Here is a 25,358-nt window from a genome sequence, read left to right on the forward strand (position 1 = left end):
TAAGATTGGTGCCTAAGTCATTCCAAAGGCATTTCTGTCTTTACACATTCCTGTTATTGTTTTATTTGAACTTTCTCTGGCTCTTAATACTGTCAAAACTCTTCCATAGGTTTCTGTGAGATGACTGTCACTGATATCTATTTCCTTTGACCTCATCTGCTTAGCCTCCTTCAGTAGATTCTTTCTCCATTTTCCCTATCCCTTAAATATTGGTATTTCCTGATTCCTCTGGCTGACTCACTCTAGTCTCTCTTTTTAGGGGTGGCAGACCCAGAGATACACTATCCAGATCCGTCTTCAAGCAAGGACTTGAAGACATCGTAGTCGGCAACATACTCCAGCTATTAGTAGAGTCTGGCTCAGCTGCTGAGAACCACCTCACTTAGGTCATGAACTCCCTGGGTCAACCCACATCTGCTTACTAGGCAAGGTGGGGGTATAAAGAGAATTGATGACTTGACTCAAAAAGGGAAACTCTGACAGGCAATAATTGTTCCAGAGCTCCTGGCAGGGTTGACTCAGGTTTAGTTGGACCCATACTGTATTTGCCTTCTTCTGCTTAATACTGCTTCCTCCTTCGACAGCACCTGATCCCGAACAAATATCTTTTACTCTAAACACAGTCTCAGTAAGTGCTTCCAGAGAAGACAGCCTGACACTAGGTGATGTTAACCCACATATTCTATTATCACCTATAAGTCCATTACTCCTAAAATACATCCTATTCCAAACACTCCTCTGAACTTCTTTATCTCTCCTCTACACAGCTCCACCTTAACATCCTACGGCATCTTGAACTTGGTCTTTCCCAGACTGCCCCTTTGCTCAAAAACATGCTCCTTCCTCTTATCTGTCCTCTTTTGACAAATGATACCACTATTCACTGTCTCCATTTTCAAATTTTCCTTACCTCCTGCATTATCTATTGCTATGTTAAATTATTCCTAAAACAAAGTAGTTTAAAACAACAAACATTTGGGACTTCCCTGGTAGTCCAGTGGTTAATACTCCACGCTCCCAATGCAGGGGGTTGGGGTTCTATCTCTTGTCAGGGAACCAGATCCCGCATGCTGCAACTAAGACCTAGCACAGCTAAATAAATAAATAATATTTTTAAAAATCCAACAAAAAACATTTTATGATCTCACCATTTTTATGGGTTAGGAATTCAAGAGGGTTTATGTGGGTGGAAACTGGAAGAGCAAGAAACATGTTCTGCCCCAGAGCCTCCAGAGGGAGCACAGATCCCTTGACTTCAGCCCAGTGATACTGATTTCAGACTTCCAGCCTCCAGAACCATAAGAGAATACATTTCTGATGTTTTAAGCCTCCAAGTTTGTGGTAATTAGTTACAGCAACCACAGGAAACTAATACAGCAGGAGAATATGTATAAAAGGTGAATAAACAGTGAAAAGAATGCTCTGTTCTGAGGAAGCTATATACAGGCCCAGAAGAGCACCAATTTTTGGAGTGAAGCTGAGCCTTTTGCCTATAAAAGAGATGGGATAAAGTCTGCAAAAATTTAGGTATGGTGCTGGAAACTGTGCTTTATGACACTATATAAAATGCTTTTAGGGGTTTCTGTATAATTTCTTCTTCTTATGAGTGTTTGCATACAATTCAAGGTGTGATAGAGTGTTATAAAGAACCCTGAAACACCAGCTCAAGAATGCCCTCCAGGAAAGAGTAAAAGAGCTAAAATCCCTAAGACTCAGTTTCCTGCTTTTCCTCCACAGAGCTAGTCAGACCAAATATAATTTCAAGGAGCGACAGGACAAAATCTTCCTAAAATGCTTGGGAAGGGACTATAAATTCTGGGGTTCTGTGAAGTAAACAGGTCCAAATTCCTGCAGGTAGATTGTGGCTCCACCCTCTACTCAGCTGTGCCTTGTGGAGTTTGTAGAAGGACTATTCCAGAAAGATTTTTTTTAAGTGAAAAAATAATTCTTTAATCAGCAATAATTTAAAACAAGGAAAGTTAGATGCATGTCAAGAGTTAAGTTCAAAAACCATGGAAGCTGAGGTATCCCTCTGCCTATAGTCTATTTAGACAAAGTCTTCTAAGTATACCAGATATTCTCAACAGCCAGTAAGAGCTGGTCAGGCTGTCAAATTCCTTTCCTTTGCTTTAGTTTTCCAATTCCATTCAGATCTCTGTTAATTTATTCTGGAGATTGTTTTCAACATATGTGCAGCTTTCTTAATCTTAGCCACCTTGTTGTACTTTCTAAATCTCTTTAATCACCTACTTGCAGAATCTTTTTAGAGTGAGTTGCTTGTATAGTGTCAGAGAGAGGGAAATTTCCTACTCTACTCATCCTGAGTTCTTATGGCTGGACTAATTACAAAATTAATACACAGCACATTAACAGGAGAAAAAGAAACAAACAATTCACGTGCACAGAGGTCTCATAGAAATAAGTCCTAAGTGACAAGTTGCAAAAGCAAGCAGCTTTTATATTTTTTAGACAAAGGAATAATAATTAGTAAGGAATTTAAGAAAACTTTGGACGTGCAGTAGTACATTGGTAAAGAAGTATCAAAGTTTGTTTATACAAGCTTCTTGCCCCTGAATTCCCTTCTCTGGTAATAATGATGTCTCCTTACCTTCTGGTACAGTATAGCAAGAGAATATGAGAGATTTATTTCCTGCTTGCAGGGGTACAGAGAGGAGGGTCAAAATATCCCTCTCGCACCTACCAGTTCTTAAGTAACCTGAACTCAAAATAAGCAGTATGCCATTGAGGCATACTTTGGAGCAGCCTGCCTTGGGCTCCAACAACAGCATAAATCAACCATTATATTTGTTTGCTAACCAAGTACTCCAGTCTCCCACACAATTTAAGGATTGTCTTTTGCCATTCCCTACCATATGCTGAAGTATCTAGCATCACAGAAGGGTTCAAGCGATTCAGGCATTGGCCCTCGCAGCGGGCCCGGGCAGCGCTGCCTTCTCCAGAGAAGGGCTTCGTGGTTTCCTGAGCAAGCACCGCCCCCCACCCCCCTTCCCCCCAGGTAACGGCGGAGCAAAGAGCTCCTCCGCCACCGGCAGTCGTCGTTTTGCAATGCTTCGGCCTGGGAGACAGTTCAGATATCATTATTTTTTTGCAAATGGGGAAACTATTACAATTCAATTTTGTTAGTTAAGGAAATGGGCCATCACAGAAGGCAAAATATGATTTTAGGTTTTACCTGCGGGGTATTCATCTGTGCATCATTAAACTACAAGAGGGAGAAAGTGCCCCCTTCTCTTCAGCTCACATTCCCTGCAGTAGGACGTTGCTCTAGGAGAGACAGAATGGCTTAGAAACCAACTGCCCGCCTGCCTGACTGTCCCTCCCTCCTCGACTGCAGAGCCTTCATCGCCTCTTAACGCAATTACTCCGGAGGGAGCCGGCCGCTGGGTGACTCTAGACGCGTCACCTTGGCGAGGTGACGTCATCGCCGAGCGCCGGGGTTAGGGAAGAGAATTGTGGGAGGAAATTGCTTTCCCAAGACCTTATAAGGCTTGTTCCCATAATTCTTTCTTTCTCTTCGCCATCTTTCCTCCTCCGCGGCGTTAGCGGCCATGAAGTAAGCGGCAACACTGCATCCCAATCTGCTTCCATCTTCGGGCAGAGCGTCTCTCCGGCATCCCAGGCATGGCTTTTCCTTGCCGAAGACACCCCTCTCCCCAGTTAATGGGCTTTCGCTTTTCGTTACAGGGTCGAGCTGTGTAGTTTCAGCGGGTACAAGATCTACCCAGGACACGGGAGGCGCTACGCCAGGACCGACGGGAAGGTGAAAGGCCGCGTGGGCTAAACGCATTTTGTGCTTCTAAAAAAAGAAGCAGATTCGGTCTCATTCGGTCTACGCGGGATACTTTACCACATCACTCTTGGTCCCTGAAAAGCTTCTTCCGGGGACCCTGTGTGCAGTGGTTGTTAGGATCAGATGCTTCCAAATGAATCAGTCTTGGGCTTTGATCTAGTGTAAATCAAGTCGGAAGTTAGGATGTTCCCATGTAAGGGCAGTGGGCCACCGGGATACCTGGCTATTTTATGGGCACCAGGTCCTCTTGGAATCTCTGGAGGGACAGGAGTTAGATGCCTCCCAGAATTTGACATCCCACCCTCCCCAGCAATGTGAACTTAGGTTTGTCTCCTTTTAAGAAAAGACAGGGCCAAACGCAGAGACAAATTTCCTGCCAGTTCTGTGACTCAAGCCTTTTGGTCTGTATGGGCCTGTTTTGTAAAATGAGAGGATAGAACTACAATATTAACTTACTAATAATTTCAAGCTCAGACTCTTGCTTTGAACTTGTCACGACAGGTTTTCCAATTTCTTAATGCAAAATGTGAGTCAGCATTCCTTTCCAAGAGGAATCCTCGTCAGATCAACTGGACTGTCCTCTACAGAAGAAAGCACAAAAAGGGACAGTCGGTAAGTGAAATGCACTTTGATGTTGTTGGTCTTAAGTTGTTGAACCTTTGAGCGTCAGTTGCTGCTCTGTAAAATTGTAATTAAGTGAGACAGTATGTGAAAGTACTCTTAAAATGTAGAGCATCAAACAGTGAAGGAAAATGACTGACATGAAGAGTGCCTCCTTATACATCTTTGGCTCACAGTAAAAAAATATGTCGAGTTGAAATTTGAAAGTGTCTCCTTTCCAGAGTTAGGTAAATTACATTAAGCTCACTTGGGTTAAAGGGCACCGTGAAAGTGTTGAAGATGTTCAAGTGAGTGGAAACTAAATAGTTCTTATGGAAACTTGGTACTGGTTATAATGCTTATAGAATTATTCCTAATGTAGATATCATATTGTGGAGTCTTCATATTTGTTTGTTCTCAGGACTGGATGTGTTTTTTGAAGTGGTCTTTTAGCTTGATGAAAGATTTTTGAGAACAGGTTTGAGTGCTTTGGCAAGAGAATTAGCATTCAGGAGGTTTATAAATATTTAGTGAGCGAGCGCCTCCTTGGTGAAGGACGTGGCTAGGTATTATGGGAGTTCAGAGGAAGGAAAAATTATAAACTAAAAGTGAATGCAAAGGAAACACGGATGTGACAGCCATTCGGGTGGCCATTATCCAAAAAGGGGGGGGGAGGAATTACAAATGTTGGAGGGGATGTGGAGAAATTGGAACCCTGTGCATTGCTGAATGAAGATGGTGCAGACATTGTGGAAAGTGGTTTGGCAGTTTCTCAAAAAGTTAAAGAGAATTACCGTTATATGATCTGGTAACTCCACTTCTAAGTCTGTATATACTCAAGAGAATTGTAAGCAGGGACTTAACAGAGTACTTGTACACCGAATAATAGTAAGCACTATTATTCACAATGGCCAAAAGGTAGAAACAACCAAATGTCCCATTAGTGGATGAATGGATAACAAAATGTGATACATACATACAGTGCAATATTATTCAGCCTTAAAAAGCTGGCAGCCAGCCTGACATTATGCTAAATGAAACAAAGCAAACACAAAAGGACAAATATTGTATGATTCCACTTTTATGAGGTACCTAGTTGTGGGCAAATTCATAAAGACAAAGTCGAGGTTACTAGGCAGGGGTGAGTGGGGAAGGTGGAATGGGGAGCTATTATGTAATGGGTACAGAGTTTGTTGTGGATTATGAAAAGGTTCTGAAGATGGAAATTGATGGTGTTTGCCGAACATTGCAAATGTACTTAGTGCCACTGAATCATACACTTAAAAATGCTTTAGAATGGTCAACTTAATGTTACATATATCTTACCACAATAAGAAAAATGTTTTTAAAATGGATTTGAGATAGAAAAATATAAACAGGTAAATGTTGGCATTTTCTACGGTAAGATTTCATCTCAGTAAAAAGTTTAAAATGAGCATTTTAGTTAACCACAAATGTGCCCTCTTTTCTCCATATGTCCTGCTTAAAAATTTTAAGATATTTTGCATATCCCTGCCTTAAAAAACAGTTCAAGTATATTTTATTTTTTGTTGGACTTACAGGTGCACTGCAAGATCTTTTTTCTCGTAAGCACTGTATAGTATAGGTTTCCAATGGAGAGTTTGCAGCAAATGTTTGAACTGTACTGTCTTGATTCCCAGACATTCCCTAACATTTGGTGGCTTTCCTCTCATTTTCTAACTTGACTGTTTCTCCCAGTGTCCCAGTGTTTGAGCAAAAATAAAACAGAATTGAGGTTTGATAGTTTTTTTCCAAAAGCACATTCTTTATCATAAACAGCCTTACTAAAATAACTAAAGTACTATTCAGTTAACTTCCTTAGAGTTTAACTTTGTCTTCCTAAATAAAGTAGTAAATGGTCAGGATTTGTAATAGGTAGTTTAACCAATCCATAATTGAAAAACTTACTTGTATATTGCAGTATTTTATGTATAGATACTTTAAAAAACATTTGTGTGTATATCTTATTTCAAATAATGAATGAATTATTTTGGTTGTTTTGTGCGTTTTTGGGGTGTTTTTTTTTTTCTGGCTGAGCCATGCGGCTTGTGGGATGTCAGTTTCCCAACCAGAGATTGAACCTGGGCCACCAGCAGTTAAAGCTCAAAGTCATAACTACTAGGCCACCAGAGAACTCCCTGATTGAATATTTCTGTGGTCTGAATTGTGTTCCCCCCCCCCCAAATTCATGTTGAAACTGAACCTCCAAGGTGATGGTTAGGAGGTGGGACCTTTGGGAGGTGATACAGTCCTGAGGGCAGAGCCCTCATGAATGGGATTAGTGCCCTTCTAAAAAAAAGGCCCAAGAGAGAGCTCCTTTGCCCCCTTCTGACATGTGATTTCATTTCTCCCCTTCATTCATGAAAGAAGGTTTCTGAGTGTGCTTCCCATCTTTTCGTTCTGTAGGAAGAAATTCAGAAGAAAAGAACCCGCCGCGCAGTCAAATTCCAGAGGGCCATAACTGGTGCGTCTCTTGCTGATATAATGGCTAAGAGGAATCAGAAACCTGAAGTTAGAAAGGCTCAACGAGAACAGGCTATCAGGTGAGGAAACTTTCATTATGAAGCATTTCGGCTATTGGGATGGATTTTAGGTTATGTTTGGGTTCACAGGCATAGGAATCTTATCTGAAATTTCATGTTGTGATACTTGTGTTTATATCGAGATTGTCAATTGTAAATATTCATGTTTAATAATACTCAAGTTTATACTACAGTCTAAATGAGTTGTTGAAATTCTATATGCAATTATAAAGGTACTGTACAATTTCTAATAAATGTTAAGCTGACTTGGTGGTTAATGACAATTGTATCCAAAGGATTTATCATACAAATAATTGCAGATGGGGAAGGAATATGTTAGTTCTGCTTTTCCAAGACACTAGCCTCTTGTTAACAAGCTGTACCCATAAGGAGTAAAGTGCTTTACTTAAGTTATTTTTAACCCCACAGGGCTGCCAAGGAAGCAAAAAAGGCTAAACAAGCATCTAAAAAGACAGCAATGGCTGCTGCAAAGGTTTGTCCTGGATTTCTCATTTAAAGCAACAGAAAGGAAGATTTATTTTTAATCCAAATTGTGGTAAATTAAAATTTCAGTTTTCTAAAGAACTTAGCGCAAGGCTCTAATGGAAATGCTATCCATGATTGGTTTCTGGGTGAGTGATTCAGGTCTCCAGAGAGGTCCCTTTGGCTAGAGCCAAATGAGTCTGTTAGTGCTATATAGACATGGAAAGGGGGAAAATAAAGGTGTTTTAAAGTTTATTTATAAATAATTCTAGATTTTCAGTAAAATTTTCTATAATTGTACAGAATTTACCCAGCTTTTATCAGTGTTAATCAATTTAGATAACCATAGTAAAAATTTCAAAACCAAAAAATTAGCAGTGGTCCTTTTTCTGTCCTTAGGATACAATTCAGGATCCCACACGGATCCTGAATTGTATCTCTTAACTCCTTCAATCTGGTATTTTTGTCTTTCATTTATATTTCATATAAAGGTGGACTTTTGAGAGGAATTCTTTATAATATTAGGAAAACAGGAAAGCAATCTAGGATACAAACAGAATCTGGGCATAAGAGGGGTGATTGGGAAAAAAAGAAAGCCACATGGAATAATGCCACATAACATGTTGTCTTTTTACAGGCTCCCACAAAGGCAGCACCTAAGCAAAAGATTGTAAAGCCTGTGAAGGTTTCTGCTCCCCGCGTTGGTGGAAAACGCTAAGTTGGCAGATTGGATTTTTAAATAAAGATCTGACTATAACTAGATTGTGGTGGAATTTTTACTTTTAAAGCAGGCATGTTCGGCCTACACAGTTAAGAATGTAATGGCTAGGTATTTTTTAAACAGTTCATTTCTTGGGAATAATGCCTTCTAATGTAAGCCTCTTAGATGAAAGAGATGTTAAGCAAAATGATACAAAGTAAGATCTATATGGTTAAATGCAAGCTTTGCTCAGCTGAGGCTGTAAGTGCACATTACACAGACTGCATTGTCTAAACTTTTTTGTTACCTAGCTACAAGTAATAGGATGTTGCATAGATTTTATTTTTAGTCCAGGTTGATTGCTAAAAGATGTATTTTTTTCTATCACTTATGTCTGCAGAAAGACCCACCCCCTTTTAAAATTATTTCTTTACTTATTGGCTGCGTTGGGTCTTATCTTTACTTATTGGCTGTGTTGGGTCTTACGTTGCCTGCTTGTGGTGGCTTCTCTTGTGGGACACGGGCTTCAGTAGTTGTGCCACGGGCTTCAGTAGTTGCGCCACGTCGGCTCTGGAGAGCAGGTTCAACTGTGGCACACAGGCTTAGTTGCTCTACAGCATGTGGGATCTTGGACCAGGGATCGAACCTGTGTCCCCTGCATTGGCAGGCAGATTCTTAACCACTGAGTCACCAGGGAAGTCCCGAAAGTAAACCTTTTTAATGAGTTGTTTTCTTGTTAAATTACCCTTCTCCATGATAGACATTTAATTTCATATTGGGGATGCCTTTGGTTCACTTGTATCACACCTTTTAATCATTAGCTTATAGCTGAGTTAAAACTACTTAAAACTACCACCTGTTTAATCTGCTCTGCTTCTAGAAAATAAAAGTTTCTTTTATATAAATGTGATAAGGAAAACAGTAATCATAATTGGTGTTAAAATAGACTTGCACTTGTACAAAAAGTAGATCATCTTATGTACCAGCTGCGTGTGCTAAGTTGCAAAGATACAATGATGAACAAGCTACATCTCTTGAGAAACATGCTTTTATACATAGGAATGGTATGTGAAGTAAAATCACATCAGCACTGCCCCTCACCTCCATTCTATCCAAGGTGATGGAATTAATGATTATTTCTGGTGCATGTTAAATATAGGCATTGGTCCAGGTGTTGGGGATAACAAAACAGTCACTTTGGAGGACTTGAAAACTAAAAAGATGTGTAAAGTAAATATAAATATGCAAGGTATGCTGACTGGTTGACTTGCTTAGTAAGATTCTGGGGGAAAAAAAACCTTTCTGTAATTTTTAAAAATGAAATTAGAAAAAATTCATGTACCTGTGAACAGAGAAAGCTTAAAAGCCAATCAAAATACCGACATGAATGCAGAGCTACATGTTCTTATTTTTGAACACAGAATAAAATGTCCCTTTAAAGCACTGCTTTTCTGGTCTAAGTGCCTTAAAGTGGAACTGCCCATTCTGATTACCTTTGAATCCCGAGTAGCTTTCAGCTCAGGACGATATAAACACTAAGTACCTGTTCTCAAAGAACAGCAAATTTAGCTTTTCTCAGGAAGACCAGCTATAACCCTAACCTGTAAAACATTTCCTTAAAACATTTCTCTGTATTGGCCCAAAGGCACAGAAGAGAATCCCAAGTTTTAGTGGGCTTCTCAGTGCGGGTTGTGTTTTGAGAGAAAGTGATTTGGGTGTGGAGGGATTTCTATTAATTTAGCTTCTCTTAGCCACGTCCAAGACTTGTTTACTTACAGTTTTAATCTACTTACGTTAAATTTACTTTTTTTAAAATTTTATTATTTTTTGGGGGGTACACCAAGTTCAATCATGTTTTTACACACATATCCCCGTACTCCCTCCCTCACTCGACTCCCCCCCCCCCCCCCCCGTAAATTTACTTTTAAAGTATTTCACAGCGATACTGCTACATCCCTTGGAGGGTGGATTTGGAAATCTATTCTGGGTGCCCCACCCCACAGGGGGAGGGATGCGTCTCCACTTTATAATTCCTCCTTCCCGCAGCTGTAGACTGGAATGAGGGGCCCTAAGTAAACCCCAGGCCTGGTAGTTCTATCTTTCCTCAGGGCCTGGGAGCGTATGTACTTACAGCTGGAATATTCAACTGCCTCAAGTATCTGGGCCATTCGGAAATTCCTGCAGTTCCCACCCCGAAGTGCCATGGAGACCGAGTGCACCCCGCGTTTTCAGCCTACTGCTTTCACCTGCGGTCTGTTCTCATCTGTCTTCGAAGGGATCAGCGCCTCATTCAGCGACTGCAGACTAGGTTGGGAGAGAAGACGGTTGGCCCAGTTTTCAGGCTCCAGGAAAGCACCTCCAGTGCCTGATCCCAGTAGCCTTGAAGTGTCGCAGGCCCGTGTCCCTGCGCTAGAAATTCGACCCACCGAGGGGTGACCAGGTCGACCCCACTGGGCTACCAGTCAAAAATCTGACGTAAGACCCACACTGTACATTGGAAAGCGCAGTTCGAGTCGCCTCGGCCTTCTGTGCATTCAGTATATGTTGGGTGTAAAAGAGAGAATTTTTTCCCCTAAGCAAATATAAAAATATATGCAAATAAAGCTGGAAGAAAATAGTGCTAGCTGCTCTCCCCTACTCCTTGCCAACATGTTTGCTTTCATAGGTAGAAAACCGTCGCTACATAAAGTGGCCAGTCCAGAAAAATCTCGACTGTCCCATGGGTAGTGTGGAACTAACAGTTGCTTAGAAATTACATTAAGTCCTATCACAGATAGATTTAGACTTTATAACACTTAACTGGAATCCACATTTGCATATGAAAGGGCTTTCTTTGGTCTTATATCCAGTGGCTAATATTATACTAGGGGCCTCAAATTCTCGCGCTTTTATGTTGTCGGGTGTCTCAAAACGTAGACGGGGGGGAGGGGCTCTTTTACCCCTTGGGGTATCTCGGAAGGAATTAACAACGGGCCGCTAGTTCCTACACGTGCTCAGAGCATGCGAAAGAAGGGAAAAATAAGAAGGGAAATTGCCAGGACTTAAGATGTCTACTCAAAACCACTTCCATCTCCCAGGAAGGACCTACCCGCTTCCAAAATGTCTGCCCACAGTCCTGACGTCACTCGGTCGGCTAGATCAAGCCAGAAAGCCATAGCGCTCCAATCAGGGTTTAATCCCCTCACCCACTGCCCTTGATTTGCGTCACTTCCGGTGGTGCAGCAGCCATTTTGTCAGTCGCCAGCGGATCCCGCGCGCTGGAGAAGTGCAGTTCCTCCTGGTTACCAACTCCTCCGTTCTCCCTCCACGCTGCGGGCGCCGTCGAAGAGCACATTACCACAGACCCAACCGGTCCTCCCTACAGTGCCGCCGCTGCTGTTGCACCCGCGCTGAGCTAGGGCACTGTCCTCCTCCCCTGCCACTGACAGGCTCCCTTAGGGAGCCGCCGTCAGCGATGTCAAGCGAGGAAAGCTACCAGGCCATCCTGCGCTACCTGACGAACGAATGCGAGCCGTACGCGCCGGGCACCGAGGGCAATGTCAAGCGTAAAATCCGCAAGGCGGCCGCCTGCTACGTGGTGCGCGACGGGACCCTGTATTACCAGCGGCGGCAGCGGCACCGCAAGACCTTCGCCGAGCTGGAGGTGGTGCTGCAGCCCGAGCGGCGCCGGGGGCTCATCGAGGCTGCGCACCTGGGCCCGGGTGGCACTCACCACACCCAGCATCAAACCTGGCACGACTTGTCCAAGACGTACTGGTGGCGAGGTAGGACCTCGCCCGCGGCGACGGGGAGGACGGGTGGCTTGCTCCCAGGCAAGGCTCGCAGGTGGAGGCGGGCCCGTCGGTGCCCCTGCGAGCGTGAAGTTCCCGTAGCCTCCCCTCGGATGCCACTCGCCGGCCCAGCCTAGCCTCTGTGCCCGGTGGCGGAGCGGCTGCCAGGCGGAGCCGAGAGGGTGGGGGACGCGAAAGGAGCCGCACTTCCCACAGGAAGGAGGCCGGGGAAGCTGGGGGCGGGCCCTGGCCCGGGGTGGGGCGAAGGGGGCTTCCCCGGGGGCTGGCCCAGCCGCGGGGAGGGGCCGGGACGCGCGGGCTGCGCGGGGCTCTCCTCCTTCCGCGGCGCGGTGGGCCTCGGCGCCATCCCTTCGCGGAAGCTTCTGGGCGGCCGTTGCGGGTGCTGAGTGTGGTGCATTTCACAGTCCTGTTTGTGCGGATGGTTTGGGTGCGGCAGGGACCGCCCGGAGCCCTGCCGCTTCCTGCAGTGCGTTCCGCTAGGGTGTTAGCCAGCGGGTTTGGGGTTCTGCGGCTCCGCTTGCCGGGGTTTCTGTGCGGCGTGAGCAAGGAATCACACAATTGCGTGCAGAAGTGATTTCGAGTGACTGTGGAAACAATCGTTCGAGCCTAGTCTTTAGGACAAGAATAGCAGATGCTCTCAATTCTGGATATTTTTAATATTCTTCCCTTTGGTATTGTGAAGAGTGATTTAGAAGCCCGGAGGCGCTAAGTGTACCCAGAAGAGATGCGGTTTCTGTGATGGTTATGGTCCGGGGGTGTGGCTCTAAAGTTTGACTCCTTGGAAACCAGGTTATGGGAGGAGAGAAAGAATCCTTGGTTTTTGCTGTTTTCTTTTTACCGCCCTCACTTTTCAAAAAGTTGATGAATATTCAGACTGTTCGGTTACAATTAGTGAAAGTTTGCAGGCATATAGAAGAGGTTTTGGCAGGAACGATTCCGTATGTTTCTGCAGAAATAAACTTATGGTAGCTTACCTGTGAGTAAGGAAGTTATTAGACCACTGAATAGTTTCTAAAAGTTCTTTTCAGTTTATGAACTTTGTTGAATAGTTCTTTTTGCTTCTTAAATAGTTCTTTCGTGTTTTCAAAAACAGTCCAGCTCTATATTCTTCTTAAATGCTTTCCCTTAATTTATATTTCAAACCAATATCTGAACTAAATTCCTATGAAAAGACACAACTGTGAAGGGTAAATACAAAGTATTTGCTGCATTTTGTTCGGATTGATTTGGTTAGACATAGTTTTGTTAAACAAGGTTTGGTATTTCATGACATGTTAAAATGATAATTATAGCTAAGGATAACAGATCAAGCTTTTACATGCAGGCATAGTGCTGAGCACTTTGTTTTTACATAGTATTTAATCTTCATCAACCTTGTAAGGTGGAAACATTCATATCTCTGTTTTCCAGATGGGAAGACTAAAAACAGCAGGAGCTGACCTTTGGAATTTCAAACTCTTCTTAACCACTATTATATGGTGCTAAACGGGGCTTAGTGTTCAGAATTTACCTTCCCTACATTGATTATCTGTGAGTGATAGCTAATCCAGTACTTTGTTTGATTTTTGTTTCGGTTTGCAGTGTCTTAAAAGACAAAACCTGACACTGTGTTGATAGGGGTATTAAAATTAACAACACTAGGGACTTCCCTGGCAGACCAGTAGGTAAGACTCTGTACTTCCACTGCAAGGGTGGTGGGTTCGATCCCTGATTGGGGAACTAAGATCCCGCGTGCTGCTCCGAACAGCCAAAAGGGGGAAAAAATAACACTACATAAACAGAAAAATAAACATCCTTAGGTTTGGAACTGATAATTGATAAAAACAAACATTTTTAACTTTTTAATGTGTCATACACTACAAATGGACTTTTTTTTTTAACAATATAGATACTCCAAAGCCCTGTAAGACTGTTTATCTGGGAACTACTAAGATTTGATCAGTGTAGATGCCAAGAAAAAAACTATTCCGAAGTCAGGGATAGTTTATTGGGATTCATTATTTATGCTGCTTTTTCTGGAATGCTGCCATCACTCAGGCAAGTTTGTGTCAACCTCACCTGTTTGAGCATGGTGAAAAACTCTGGCTCATTGCCTAAAGTTGACATACAGCAAATTTATTTCAGAATGTAAAATGTTAATAGATATTCTCGCCCTCTCAACCCCTTATTTTATGCTGTATTGAAATTATATGCTGGAGTTTCAAAATAAATGACTCTCCTCTGCCTCAGCCAAATGCTTACTCATGGGGATCTACAATTAATGCAAAGTGTGAAGAGAATATTAAATTAGTAGAAAAAAAAATTAGCAAAATCATGTAATAGGTTAAATTAGCTACTTGCAGAGGTTCCTACCCTAAGAACTGATTTGTTTTATGGAGATAAATTGATGCTGCCCTTGTCTTATCTAAAAGGGGTGGGTAATTTCTGAGCACCCATCAAGAACTGGATCTGTGTAAATACAGCTATAACTAACTACTTTGTAACTTCTTTGAAGTGAAAAACAAAACACCTAAATGACTACTATACATGATGCTAGAAATAAGGAGCCACTGTACTCTAGGCCTCATTGCTGATAAGGAGGGAGGGAGGTTGTTGAACAGCTGAGGGGCAAATTGTTCAATTTGCAGCGCTCTAGAGCAGTGATTCTCAACCCTGGGCAATTTTGCTTCTCTGGGAACATCTGACTATATCTGTAGACAATATTGGTTGTCCTAACTGGTGGCGATGTTTGAGGGGTTGCTATTGACATGTGGTTAGGTAGACTTCAGGGATGCTTCTAAACATTTCACAGTGCACAGGACAGGACAGCCCACTTACCCCTCCGTGCCCCCCAACAAGAATCATCTGGCCGAAAATGTCAACACTGTTGAGGTTGAGAAACCCTGCTCTAGAGTGAGAACCTGTTCCTCAAGTTGTTTTTGTCAGTGGTCGTTTACCCACCAAGTCTATGCTCAGTAAAGAACCTCTTAATGCTAATTTGCTATTTTATGTGGACTTTTTTATGGTGCTAGAGATGTTGACCATTGAGCATTATTTAACACTTATGTAGTAGTAGTAGTTACCTTGTATCAGGCACTGTTAAAAGTGATTTATAAATATTAACATTTTATCATTATAATACCCTGTGAGGTAAGTGCTGTTAGCCCCATTTCACAGATGATGATGACAGGCACAGGGAGCTACTTAGCGGATTTAAATTTTCCTGCATAAAGTAATTTCTACCCCTTGTGGTAAAATAGTAAGTAACGTCTTTTCAGTGATAATAATTTGAGTCGGATTCTTTTAGTTTAATCAGCTCTGGGCAAGCTAAAGAGGTCAGCTTCCTGAATCTGTAATCCCAAATCTGATCATCTTTAAGATGATCCCATCAAAGCACTAACACTTGAGTTAAAGGACTCCTAAAACATGATGGGATGATTTTTCAGACAGTTGATAGGCTTTTGTACATTAATATCTTTTTTTGTGTGCAACTTTTCGTAGTATTTTTCATTCTTGTTCAAATGCTTTCTCCCTAATTTCTCCAATACTGTGTGAACTCAACCAGCTAATAGTTTAATCAAACGTCTGCTGTATGCAGAATATATTGAACTGTGTAGCATCATAAAATCTTCTAGAAATACAACCAAAGTTAATTAGAAAAAAACTGTCTCTTCTCGTCATTTTTATTTTGGGCATGGAAATTTCCACAGCAGCTTTTTATTCTCTGTTTCTTATTTAGATATATACTTGCATATATATTCTCTTACATATTTCTTCTCTCACATACCAATTTACCCTTTTTGCGTGTGTGTGTGTGTGGGGTAAGATATACATAATATAAATTTACCAGTTTAAGCATTTTTAAGTGTACAGTTCAGTGACATTAAGTGCACACTGTTCATATTTTTGTGAACATTGTTGCACAACCATCACAACCACTCATCTTCAGAAATGCTTCATTTCAACCCATTTATTATCAGTCTGTTAATAAATACAGGTATAGACTTGTTACTGACTTTTTTTCAGATGCTAGAATATGACCTCGACTGCTCTGTAGCTCTACGCACATGTAAATTTTTTTTTATGAATGTTGTATTTAACCCTAATATTTCTTGTTATGCTCTGGAGGAAGAAAAGGTAAACAAATAAATTTGGCAGATTTCTAGGTTAAACAGGTTTCTTTACTTCTGATGTGATAAAATCTGTTGCGTGGGTGTAAAATGAAAATATAATTTTTTGAATTTATTAGACCAAGATATACTTTTTTTTTAGTATGTGTGGGATATAATACAATTTGAGAAATATTGCTCAAATACTATCTGAAGGTTGAAGTGCAAGTAACTTGGTATAATTTGTCATTTTAAAACTCTTAAGGAATTTACTGTATACCTCTGTATCATTTTAGCTAATTAACAAGCCTTTTCATTTGCATTTTACTTGGGGATTGTGGAGGGGAAAGTTTCTGCCACAGGGATGGAAAAATGTGTTCCTGGGTAAATAGCATAATATCCTCAAAATCACATGGCTTCTGGAGGCCCACTTATGCAGTTTACTAGATGTGACTTTGGACAAGTTACTTACCTCTTAAGGCATCATTCTCCTTGTCTGTAGAATGGAAATTAATTGGTCCTTCCATACAAGTATGATTGGGGGAGGGGGGAGGAGTGTGTGTAAAGTGTTCCTCCTTGAATCCTACCCCCACCGCAGCGTGTTGAGTTGAAAGTTGAAATTCAAAATAGGGTTTTGTAAGTGGCTTTTGTATAATCAACTTTTTTTTCTTTTTACCTTTTTTTTCTTTAAGAACTTTTATTGAGATACAGTTGACATACAATAAACTGCATATATTTAAAGTGTACAATTTGATATTTTTTTGCTTATTAGTAATGTATATATGGCAATCCCAAACTCCCAATTCACCCCCCCTCCTCCCGCCAGCTTTCCCCACTTGGTGTCCATATATTTGTTCTCTACATTTGTGTCTCTATTTCTGCCTTGCACACCAGTTGATTTGTACCATTTTTCTATATTCCACATATATGTGTTAATATATGATATTTGTTTTTCTCTTTCTGACTCTCTTCACTCTGTATGACAGTCTCTAGGTCCATCCACATCTCTACAAATGTCCAAATTTTGTTCCTTTTTACAGCTGAGTAATATTCCATTGTATGTATGTGCCACATCTTCTTTATCCATCTGTTGATGGACATTTAGGTTGCTTCCATGTCCTGGCTATTGTAAATAGTGCTGCAATGAACACTGGAGTGCATGTGTCTTTTTGAATTATGGTGTTCTCTGGGCATATGCCCAGCAGTGGGATTGCTGGTTCATATAGTAGTTCTATTTTTAGTTTTTCAAGGAACCTCCATACTGTTCTCCATAGTGGCTGTATCAATTTACATTCCCACCAACAGTGCAAGAGGGTTCCCTTTTCTCCACACCCTCTCCAGCATTTACTGTTTGTAGATTTTCTGATGATGCCCGTTCTAACCGGTGTAAGGTGATATCTCATTGTAATTTTGATTTGCATTTCAAATAATTAGTGATGTTGAGCAGCTTTTCACATGCCCTTTGACCATCCGTATGTCTTCTTTGAAGAAATGCCTATTTAGGTCTTCTTCCCATTTTTTGATTGGGTGGTTTGTTTTTTGATATTGAGTTGCATGAACTGTATATATTTTGGAGATTAATCCTTTGTCTGTTGATTCGTTGGCAAATATTTTCTCCCATTTTGAGGGTTGTCTTTTTGTCTTGCTTATAGTTTCCTTTGCTGTGCAAAAATTTTTAAGTTTCATTAGGTCCCACTTATTTGTTTTTATTTCCATTACTCTAGGAGGGGGGTCAAAAAAGATCTTGCTGTGATTTATGTCAAAGGGTGTTCTTCCAATGTTTTCCCCTAGGAGTTTCATAGTGTCTGGCCTTACATTTAGGTCTTTAATCCATTTGGAGCTTATTTTTGTGTATGGTGTTAGGGAGTGTTCTAATTTCATTCTTTTCCATGTAGCTGTCCAGTTTTCCCAGCACCACTTATGGAAGAGGCTGTCTTTTCTCCATTGTATATCCTTGCCTCCTTTGTCATAGATTAGTTGACCATAGTTTATTTCTGGGCTTTCTATCCTGTTCCATTGATCTGTATTTCTGTTTTGTGCCAGTACCATATTGTCTTGATTGTTGTAGCTTTGTAGTACAGTCTGAAGTTAGGGAGTCTGATTCCTCCAGCTCCATTTTCTTCCCTCAAGATTGCTTTGGCTATTCAGGGTGTTTTGTGTCTCCATACAAATTTTAAGATTTTTTGTTCTAGTTCTGTAAAAAATGCCATTGGTAATTTAATATAATAGAGATTGCATTGAATCTGTAGATTGCTTTGGGTAGTATAGTCATTTTCACAGTGTTGATTCTTCCAATCCAAGACCATGGTATATCTCTCCATCTGTTTGTGTCGTCTTGATTTCTTTCATTAGTGTCTTAAAGTCTTCTGAGTAGAGGTCTTTTACCTCCTTAGTTAGTTTTATTCCTAAGTATTTTATTCTTTTTGTTGCAATGGTGAATGGGATTGTTTCCTTAATTTCTCTTTCTGACCTTTTATTGTTAGTGTATAGAAATCCAAGAGATTTCTGTGTGTTAATTTTGTATTGGGAGCGGGGGGAGGGGATCACCTCAATTTGCTTCTCGTCAGAGGCTCCGTGGTGCCAGGACAGGCCTCTCTCTGGGCCTCCATTTTCTCTCATCTCTGGAGCAGGCATGTTGCCAGGGTGGGCTTGGGTGGCCGCCCAGGGCACGGAGGTGTTGCCACATGTGGGGCTGGCCAGGGTCCCTGGAATTCGCTGCAGGCGAGCGTGACCAGGACAGTTTTAGTGTGCCTGCCACCTCTCTGTCCCTGCCCTGAGGGGACAGCCTTTCTTTGGGCAGAGGGTGAGGCACTAAGGATTCTTGTGTGGTGACACCGTGCAGGTGCCGAGCCCACGTGACCCAGTGTCCCCATTCACTCAGCCGTGGGACTCCATTCACGCTGACGCTGGCCGGGCTGTGGCCCAGCTCTCCGGTCGCCCTGGCACCTTGCAGACCGGGGTGCCCCCTCCACCTGAGCCCTCTGTGCTGGAATCCCAGCTGGGCCTCCCCTCTATCAACGAAAATAGTCAATAAACCATCAATGATAAGAATAAAAAAAAATTTTGTATCCTGCAACTTTACCAAATTCATTGATTAGCTCAGGTAGTTTTCTGGTGGCATTTTTAGGATTTTCTGTATATAGTATCATGTCATCTGTAAACAGTGACAGTTTTACTTCTTTTCCAATTTGGATTCCTTTTATTTCTTTTTATTCTTTGCTGTGGCAAGGACTTCCAAAACCATGTTGAATAGTAGTGGAGAGAGTGGACATCCTTGTCTTATTCCTGATGTTAGAGGGAATGCTTCCAGTTTTTCACCATTGAGAATGATGTCTGCTGTGGGTTTGTTGTATATGGCCTTTATTATGTTGAGGTAGGTTCCCTCTTGTGTATAATCAACTTTTGTTAGGTTGTGTATGAGCTAAAATCTCATGGCTTTCAAAGACAAGAGATTTACTTCACATTCATTACAAGTTTTGGTTGTGGTCCTGTTCAGGTTGCAGATTGGCTCTACCTGTTATTTTCATCTGCAGTTCAGGCTAACTGGACTGGAACATGCTATTCTTTGAGACGAGGGGGCATAAGTCAGGGACCCAGTGGGAAACAGTGCTTTTTAAAGCTTCTAATAACACATGGCATCCATCATATTCATTCATATTCCATCATTCAAAGCTAATTAGTAGGGTGGAGAGTTATTAGCGTGAAGCACATTATTACATTATTGTTTATGAAGGTCAAAAACAGTTGAATATTGGCAGTTTCATATAGTGCCTATTACAGGCGTGAGTTGAAAATCACTTGGAAAATGCTACGTAATTGCTACACAATCCTCTTATGGTGAGTAAATGAATAACCAAGAGTGAACAACAAAACAGTCTACCTCAGCATGGATACAAACTGTCATTTATAACATATCTTTGAAAAAAAAAATGTATCTTAAATTCTAAATAATTTACATACTCTGTGGGCATGTATGTGTCTGTACACATGCACTTGAATATACATTAGTGTACACAGATTAAATAACGGAATAATCTTCAGTTTTCAAATGAGAGCAGTGTTAAATTTGACTAGTTAATTATTATTTCATTGTAGGTATATTAAAGCAAGTCAAAGATTACATTAAACAATGTAGCAAATGCCAGGAGAAACTAGATCGCTCCCGTCCTATATCAGATACTTCTGAAATGTTGGAAGAATTGGGACTAGACCTTGAATCTGGAGAAGAAAGTAATGAGTCAGAGGATGACCTGAGCAACTTTACTTCGCCTCCAGCTACAGCTTCCAAGCCTGCAAAAAAGAAGCCGGTATCCAAACATGAACTTGTATTTGTAAGTGGAACTTTCCCTTCAGCTTTAACATTTGTAACTAGTGTGTTAGTATTTATAGTCTTCCTGAATTTTTTCTTGAACCACTAAAACTGCTTCCCTATGGACACTGTCATTGTCATGTTATATATGCTAAAAGTTTGCTAATACTGCCTCCTTCTTAACCATAAATGTTCCTGTTTTTTCTCTTTAGAATGTAATTTGTTGATTTGTTGTTAATTACTCCTCCTCCTTTCTTTTTAATGGTATATTGGTACAGGTAGACAATACATTTTGGAAACAGTACCTGGGTCATGCAGCAAGGTAAAAGTGAGCTGGCTAGGTCTTTGTTTTTTGCCTGCATTAGTTTGTTACATCATGAAATAAATTTCTGACTAGTAAGAGGAGGCAGCAAGAAGCGAGCTGAAGGTTTTCATTTCATTGGGTCAGGTAGAACGAACATAGCAGAAAATAGTGAGACCAACATAACTTATTGTTTAAATACATAGGTAATAAAGAGCATCAGGCTATTTCTTCATATTATGATAAGTGGAATCTTTTACAAGGGAATAACGTGTCTTATTTTAAATTCTGTTAATGGTAAAAATACAGATGATTTATAATGCAACTCTTGGTCTCAAACTTATTTTGATAGGTTGACACCAAAGGAGTGGTGAAACGTTCGTCTCCAAAACATTGTCAGGCTGTCTTAAAACAGCTGAACGAACAGAGACTCTCTAACCAGTTCTGTGATGTTACTTTGTTAATTGAAGGAGAAGAGTACAAAGCTCATAAATCTGTTCTGTCAGCTAATAGCGAATATTTTCGAGATCTTTTTATTGAGAAAGGAGCTGTTTCCAGTCACGAGGCAGTGGTGGATCTTTCTGGTAAGAATTTTCTGATATTCTTGTTTTTTGTTAATAAGTATATACTGGAAGAGAGGTGTGTGTATCTTACAAACTCAAGATTTATGCTCAAGTGGGAGAAGCCCACTTATAGCAACAGACTAAGCTGAACTGTAAGGTCCTTCCGTAGGGTTTCCAAGGTAGAGCTATGAAAAAGCTGTCATTTCCTATAAGTACCTGTTAGGTGAGACAATTGTAGCAGTAGTAGAAATTTTGGGATTTACACTGTTAAAAACAGTTTGAGAGAAATCCATAACCGCACCAGTGTTATTACACTAAGTAAATATGTTATTTTCAAACTGACTGCCTGAATCTTATGTTGTAAAACATGTGATTATAGAGCACTTCTGTAGGTCTGTGGTTTTTCATTTTTTAAGATTAATAATTGTCATTCATTAGATTCAATAATCAAATTATCAATATAGAATAATCAGAATTCCAGGTGTGGTTTTTTGGTTTCTTTGGGGTTATTATTATTATTGTAAATAAATAATTTGACTTTCTTATGGCCTCACTAGAATTTATATATTGGCTTAGGAGTCAACAAGTGAAAATTTAGGAAGCATTAAAATAGGTAATTTTATTTATACATTTCTGTATAATATTAATTTGCTGTAACTCTTGAATTACTGACACCACTGTGTGAAATGTCATTTCTCCTTTCTGAAACAAAAAAGTGACTTTATCTAGCTATATAAATACTTACCTAATCACTGATCCTGTCTACCCTATACTGTTAAAACTCACTTCCTCTGGAAAGACAGATTCATATATTTTTCTGTAACAGTAGCTATATGTTTAATTACTAAAAAATATTTCTCAAGCATCCCTTGTGTTCAAGGAACTGGCCTAGGCTCTGGGATGCAATGGTGAACAAAAACTGCATTGCATTCTAGGTTCATGATATTTACTTTGATGACTCAAAGGAGAAAATACATCTTATTCTGGGCCATGTGAATAATAAAACCTGTCAGAAATGTAGTCTTGATGTGTTAGCTTTGGAATTTTTTCCTTAGCTTTCATGCATCTGAAGCAGAAAGAAGAGTGTGTGTTACTTTTTTCCAGTTTCTCAGCAGCTTATAGCAAATGAAACGCCTGCCCCCAAATAACTGCAGCACAACATTCTATTATTCCAAAAAATACCTCATTTATTCTTCATTCCATATGCTTATTTTCATATATTATTCAGCAAATATGACATAAGCCAGTAGCAGATGAAGTAGACATTGTTAAAATATTTGTTTAATTTTAAAATATTGAGTAGTTAGACTAATTGTAAAATATGTGTAAAGTATGAAAAAGAATGACAAAATGTACATCTGTTTTCTGATTACATAGTTTAATATCATTGAATTCATCAGTGTTTTCTTTTATGTTTATGCTTAAATTCTTCTCTACTCAGTTATAAAGATATTTTCGTATATTGTCATACTTTTTCTTTCATATTTAACTTTCTTTTTTAAATGTTTATGTTATCACAGACTCTCCTTATTTATTTGTTTGTTTATTTGCTGCATTGGGTCTTCATTGCCGCACACTGGCTTCCTCTAGTTGCAGAGAGCCAGGGCTACTCTTCATTCTGGTGCGTGGGCGCAGGCTTCTCTTGTTGCGGAGCGTGGCTCTAGGCCTGCAGGCTTCAGTAGTTACGGCTTGCGGGCTCTATAGTGCAGGCTCAGTAGTTGTGGCGCACGGCTTAGTAGCTCTGTGGCATGTGGGATCTTCCTGGACAAGGGCTCGAACCCATGTCCCCTGCATTGGCAGGCAGATTCTTATCCACTGTGCCATTCGGGAAGCCCCATATTTAACTTTTAATCTACTTGGAATTTTTTTTTGATGGTGTGCAATAGGTGTTCGATTTCCTTTTTTTCCCCATTTTGATCATCACTTGTCTCAGAACCATTCTCTTCCTACTCATCCACCATGCAGATTCTTTTACAAAACAAATTTTCACATTTGGTACTGATTCTCAGCTTTTTGCTAGTCTGTTGGTTGTCTCTTCCCACATTATTGCTTGGTCTTAATTACCTTAGCTTTATAATAATGAAAGTCTCCCACCTTTATTATTCAGGTGGGTCTTAGTTACTTAAAACTCTTTGCTCTTCCATATAAACTAATTAAAGCAGCTTGTAAACTTCCACAAAAAGAAAAAAAAAGTGTATTTTGACAGGGATTACATTGAATTAGTAAAGTTTTAGTGATTTTTCCATAAAAATCTCACACGTTTTTGTTATTTTTTTATTTTTTTATTTTTTTGGGGGTACACCAAGTTCAGTCATCTGTTTTTATACACATATCCCCCTATTCCCTCCCTTCCTTGACTCCCCCCCTCGAGTCCCCCCCACCCTCCCCGCCCCAGTCCTCTAAGGCATCTTTCATCCTCGAGTTGAACTCCCTTTGTTATACAACTACTTCCCACTGGCTATCTATTTTACAGTTGGTACTATATATATGTCTGTGCCACTCTCTCACTTCGTCTCAGCTTCCCCTTCACCCCCCACCCCCTCCCAAACCGCGAGTTCTCCAGTCCATTCTCTGCATCTGCGTCCTTGTTCTTGTCACTGAGTTCATCAGTACCATTTTTAGATTCCGTATATGTGAGTTAGCATACAATATTTGTCTTTTTCTTTCTGACTTACTTCACTCTGTATGACAGACTGTAGTTCTATCCACCTCATTACATATAGCTCCATCTCATCCCTTTTCATAGCCGAGTAATATTCCATTGTATATATATGGCACATCTTCTTTATCCATTCATTTGTTGATGGGCATTTAGGTTGCTTCCATGTCCTGGCTATTGTAAATAGTGCTGCAGTAAACATTATGGTACAAGTTTCTTTTGGGATTATGGTCACACATGTTTTGTTAGATTATCCTAAGGTAGTTTATACTTTTTGATACTATTATAATTTTTTCTTCTTAAAATTATATAATTTCTGATTTATTTTTGGTAATTGTTGATTCTATATACAGTAGTTCTGCTCAATTACCTTAGTCATTCAGACATTTATCTATAGATTCTTTGATATTTTCCATATAAAACAAATATTGAATATATTATCTGCTAATAGTAATGGTTTTATTTCTACCTTTCCAGTCCTTGTATTTTGAACTTTTTTTCTCACTTTTTTTTTTTAAACCATGAAGTATATTATTTGGTAAATATTTTAAGTAGATAACCTTTTACCCCCTTTAACATTAAGGAAATTTCATCTGAAATTGGTGTGGACATACTTTTTCTGTATCTTTTGAGGCCATCTTTAGTTTTTTCATTCTGTTAATGTGGTAAATTACATTGGTTTACTAATGTCAACTCAGTTTTTCATTCCTGAAATAAATCCAGTTTAGTCATAATATACCATCTTTTGTACAAACTGCTGTGTTTGGTTTCTAATGTTAATTTTGTTAAACTGTCTCTATGTGTATTCATGAGTGAGTAATTTTCCTTTCCACACTTTTTTCTGTTGTGTTTTGATATCTAAGTTGGCTTAGTCTTATAAATTGTGTTTCTCTCCTCCAGTTTTTTACATGCACTGAAGTAGTTACCATGAGATTAGAATTATTTGTTTCTTGAATATTTGGTAGAATGATGGCTAAAATTGACTGAGCTCTGGGGGTAGATTTTTAGATATTAATTTGACAAGTTTAGTGGTTAGGGAATTATTCTATAAATTTTCTATTTCATCTTGAGTAATTTATGCCATAATATGTCCACTTCATTTAAATTTTCAAGTTTCTTGGCACAGTTTTTTTTGGGTGGGGGCATGCCATACAGCCTTCAGGATCTTAGATCCCTGACTGATTTGTTTGTCTGTTTCTTATTGAGTTTCTTCAGTTTTTTAAATGGATCTTAAGGCCATGTTATTAGATGCATATAAGCTTCAAATTATGGCTTTATAATAAAACATTCTTTTATCATTATGAGTGACCCTCTTTTGGTGATGCTTTTCACTCTTAAATTCTATGTTGGATGCTATTGTAAACATTTTCTGTTTTTCTTTTAGCGGCTATTGTAAATATTTTCTATCTATGTAAATAATATTTTTGTTCCTATTTGCCTAGGGTATCTTTCTTCCGTCTTTTACTTTCAAACCTTTTTGTACCTTTATGTTTTAGATGTGTATTTCTGG

The 25,358-nt window shown here is 40.0% G+C and overlaps 3 protein-coding genes across 6 annotated transcripts in view; 2 read left to right on the plus strand and 1 right to left on the minus strand.

The window, feature by feature from the left end:
* Positions 1-3,442, minus strand: part of CEP97 (centrosomal protein 97) — a 44,543-nt gene extending 41,101 nt beyond the window's left edge. For both annotated transcript variants that reach the window (XM_057696740.1, XM_057696739.1), the window contains exon 1: positions 3,194-3,442. The gene's annotated coding sequence lies outside the window, so the exon portion shown is untranslated. The remainder of the gene's footprint in view (positions 1-3,193) is intronic.
* Positions 3,443-3,477: 35 nt separating this feature from the next.
* Positions 3,478-8,199, plus strand: RPL24 (ribosomal protein L24). Its single transcript, XM_057696741.1, has 6 exons — positions 3,478-3,574; positions 3,706-3,781; positions 4,313-4,423; positions 6,839-6,975; positions 7,384-7,447; positions 8,075-8,199. The coding sequence occupies exons 1-6, from the start codon at positions 3,570-3,572 to the stop codon at positions 8,153-8,155; spliced, it is 474 nt and encodes a 157-aa protein (XP_057552724.1). The 5' UTR covers positions 3,478-3,569; the 3' UTR covers positions 8,156-8,199.
* Positions 8,200-10,975: 2,776 nt separating this feature from the next.
* ZBTB11 (zinc finger and BTB domain containing 11) overlaps positions 10,976-25,358 on the plus strand; it is a 35,360-nt gene continuing 20,977 nt past the window's right edge. The window contains exons 1-3 of one of the 3 annotated variants that reach the window (XM_057697227.1): positions 10,976-11,901; positions 20,112-20,347; positions 20,979-21,210. In XM_057697227.1, coding sequence (XP_057553210.1) covers positions 11,592-11,901; positions 20,112-20,347; positions 20,979-21,210 — 778 coding nt within the window. In that variant the 5' untranslated portion in view covers positions 10,976-11,591. Of the gene's footprint in view, positions 11,902-17,624; positions 19,854-20,111; positions 20,348-20,978; positions 21,211-25,358 lie in introns of those variants that run through there. The other 2 variants (XM_057697228.1, XM_057697229.1) reach the window with 2 other exon arrangements.

The sequence above is a fragment of the Hippopotamus amphibius genome, chromosome 10 (assembly GCF_030028045.1).
Source record: "Hippopotamus amphibius kiboko isolate mHipAmp2 chromosome 10, mHipAmp2.hap2, whole genome shotgun sequence".
Classification (NCBI taxonomy): domain Eukaryota; kingdom Metazoa; phylum Chordata; class Mammalia; order Artiodactyla; family Hippopotamidae; genus Hippopotamus; species Hippopotamus amphibius.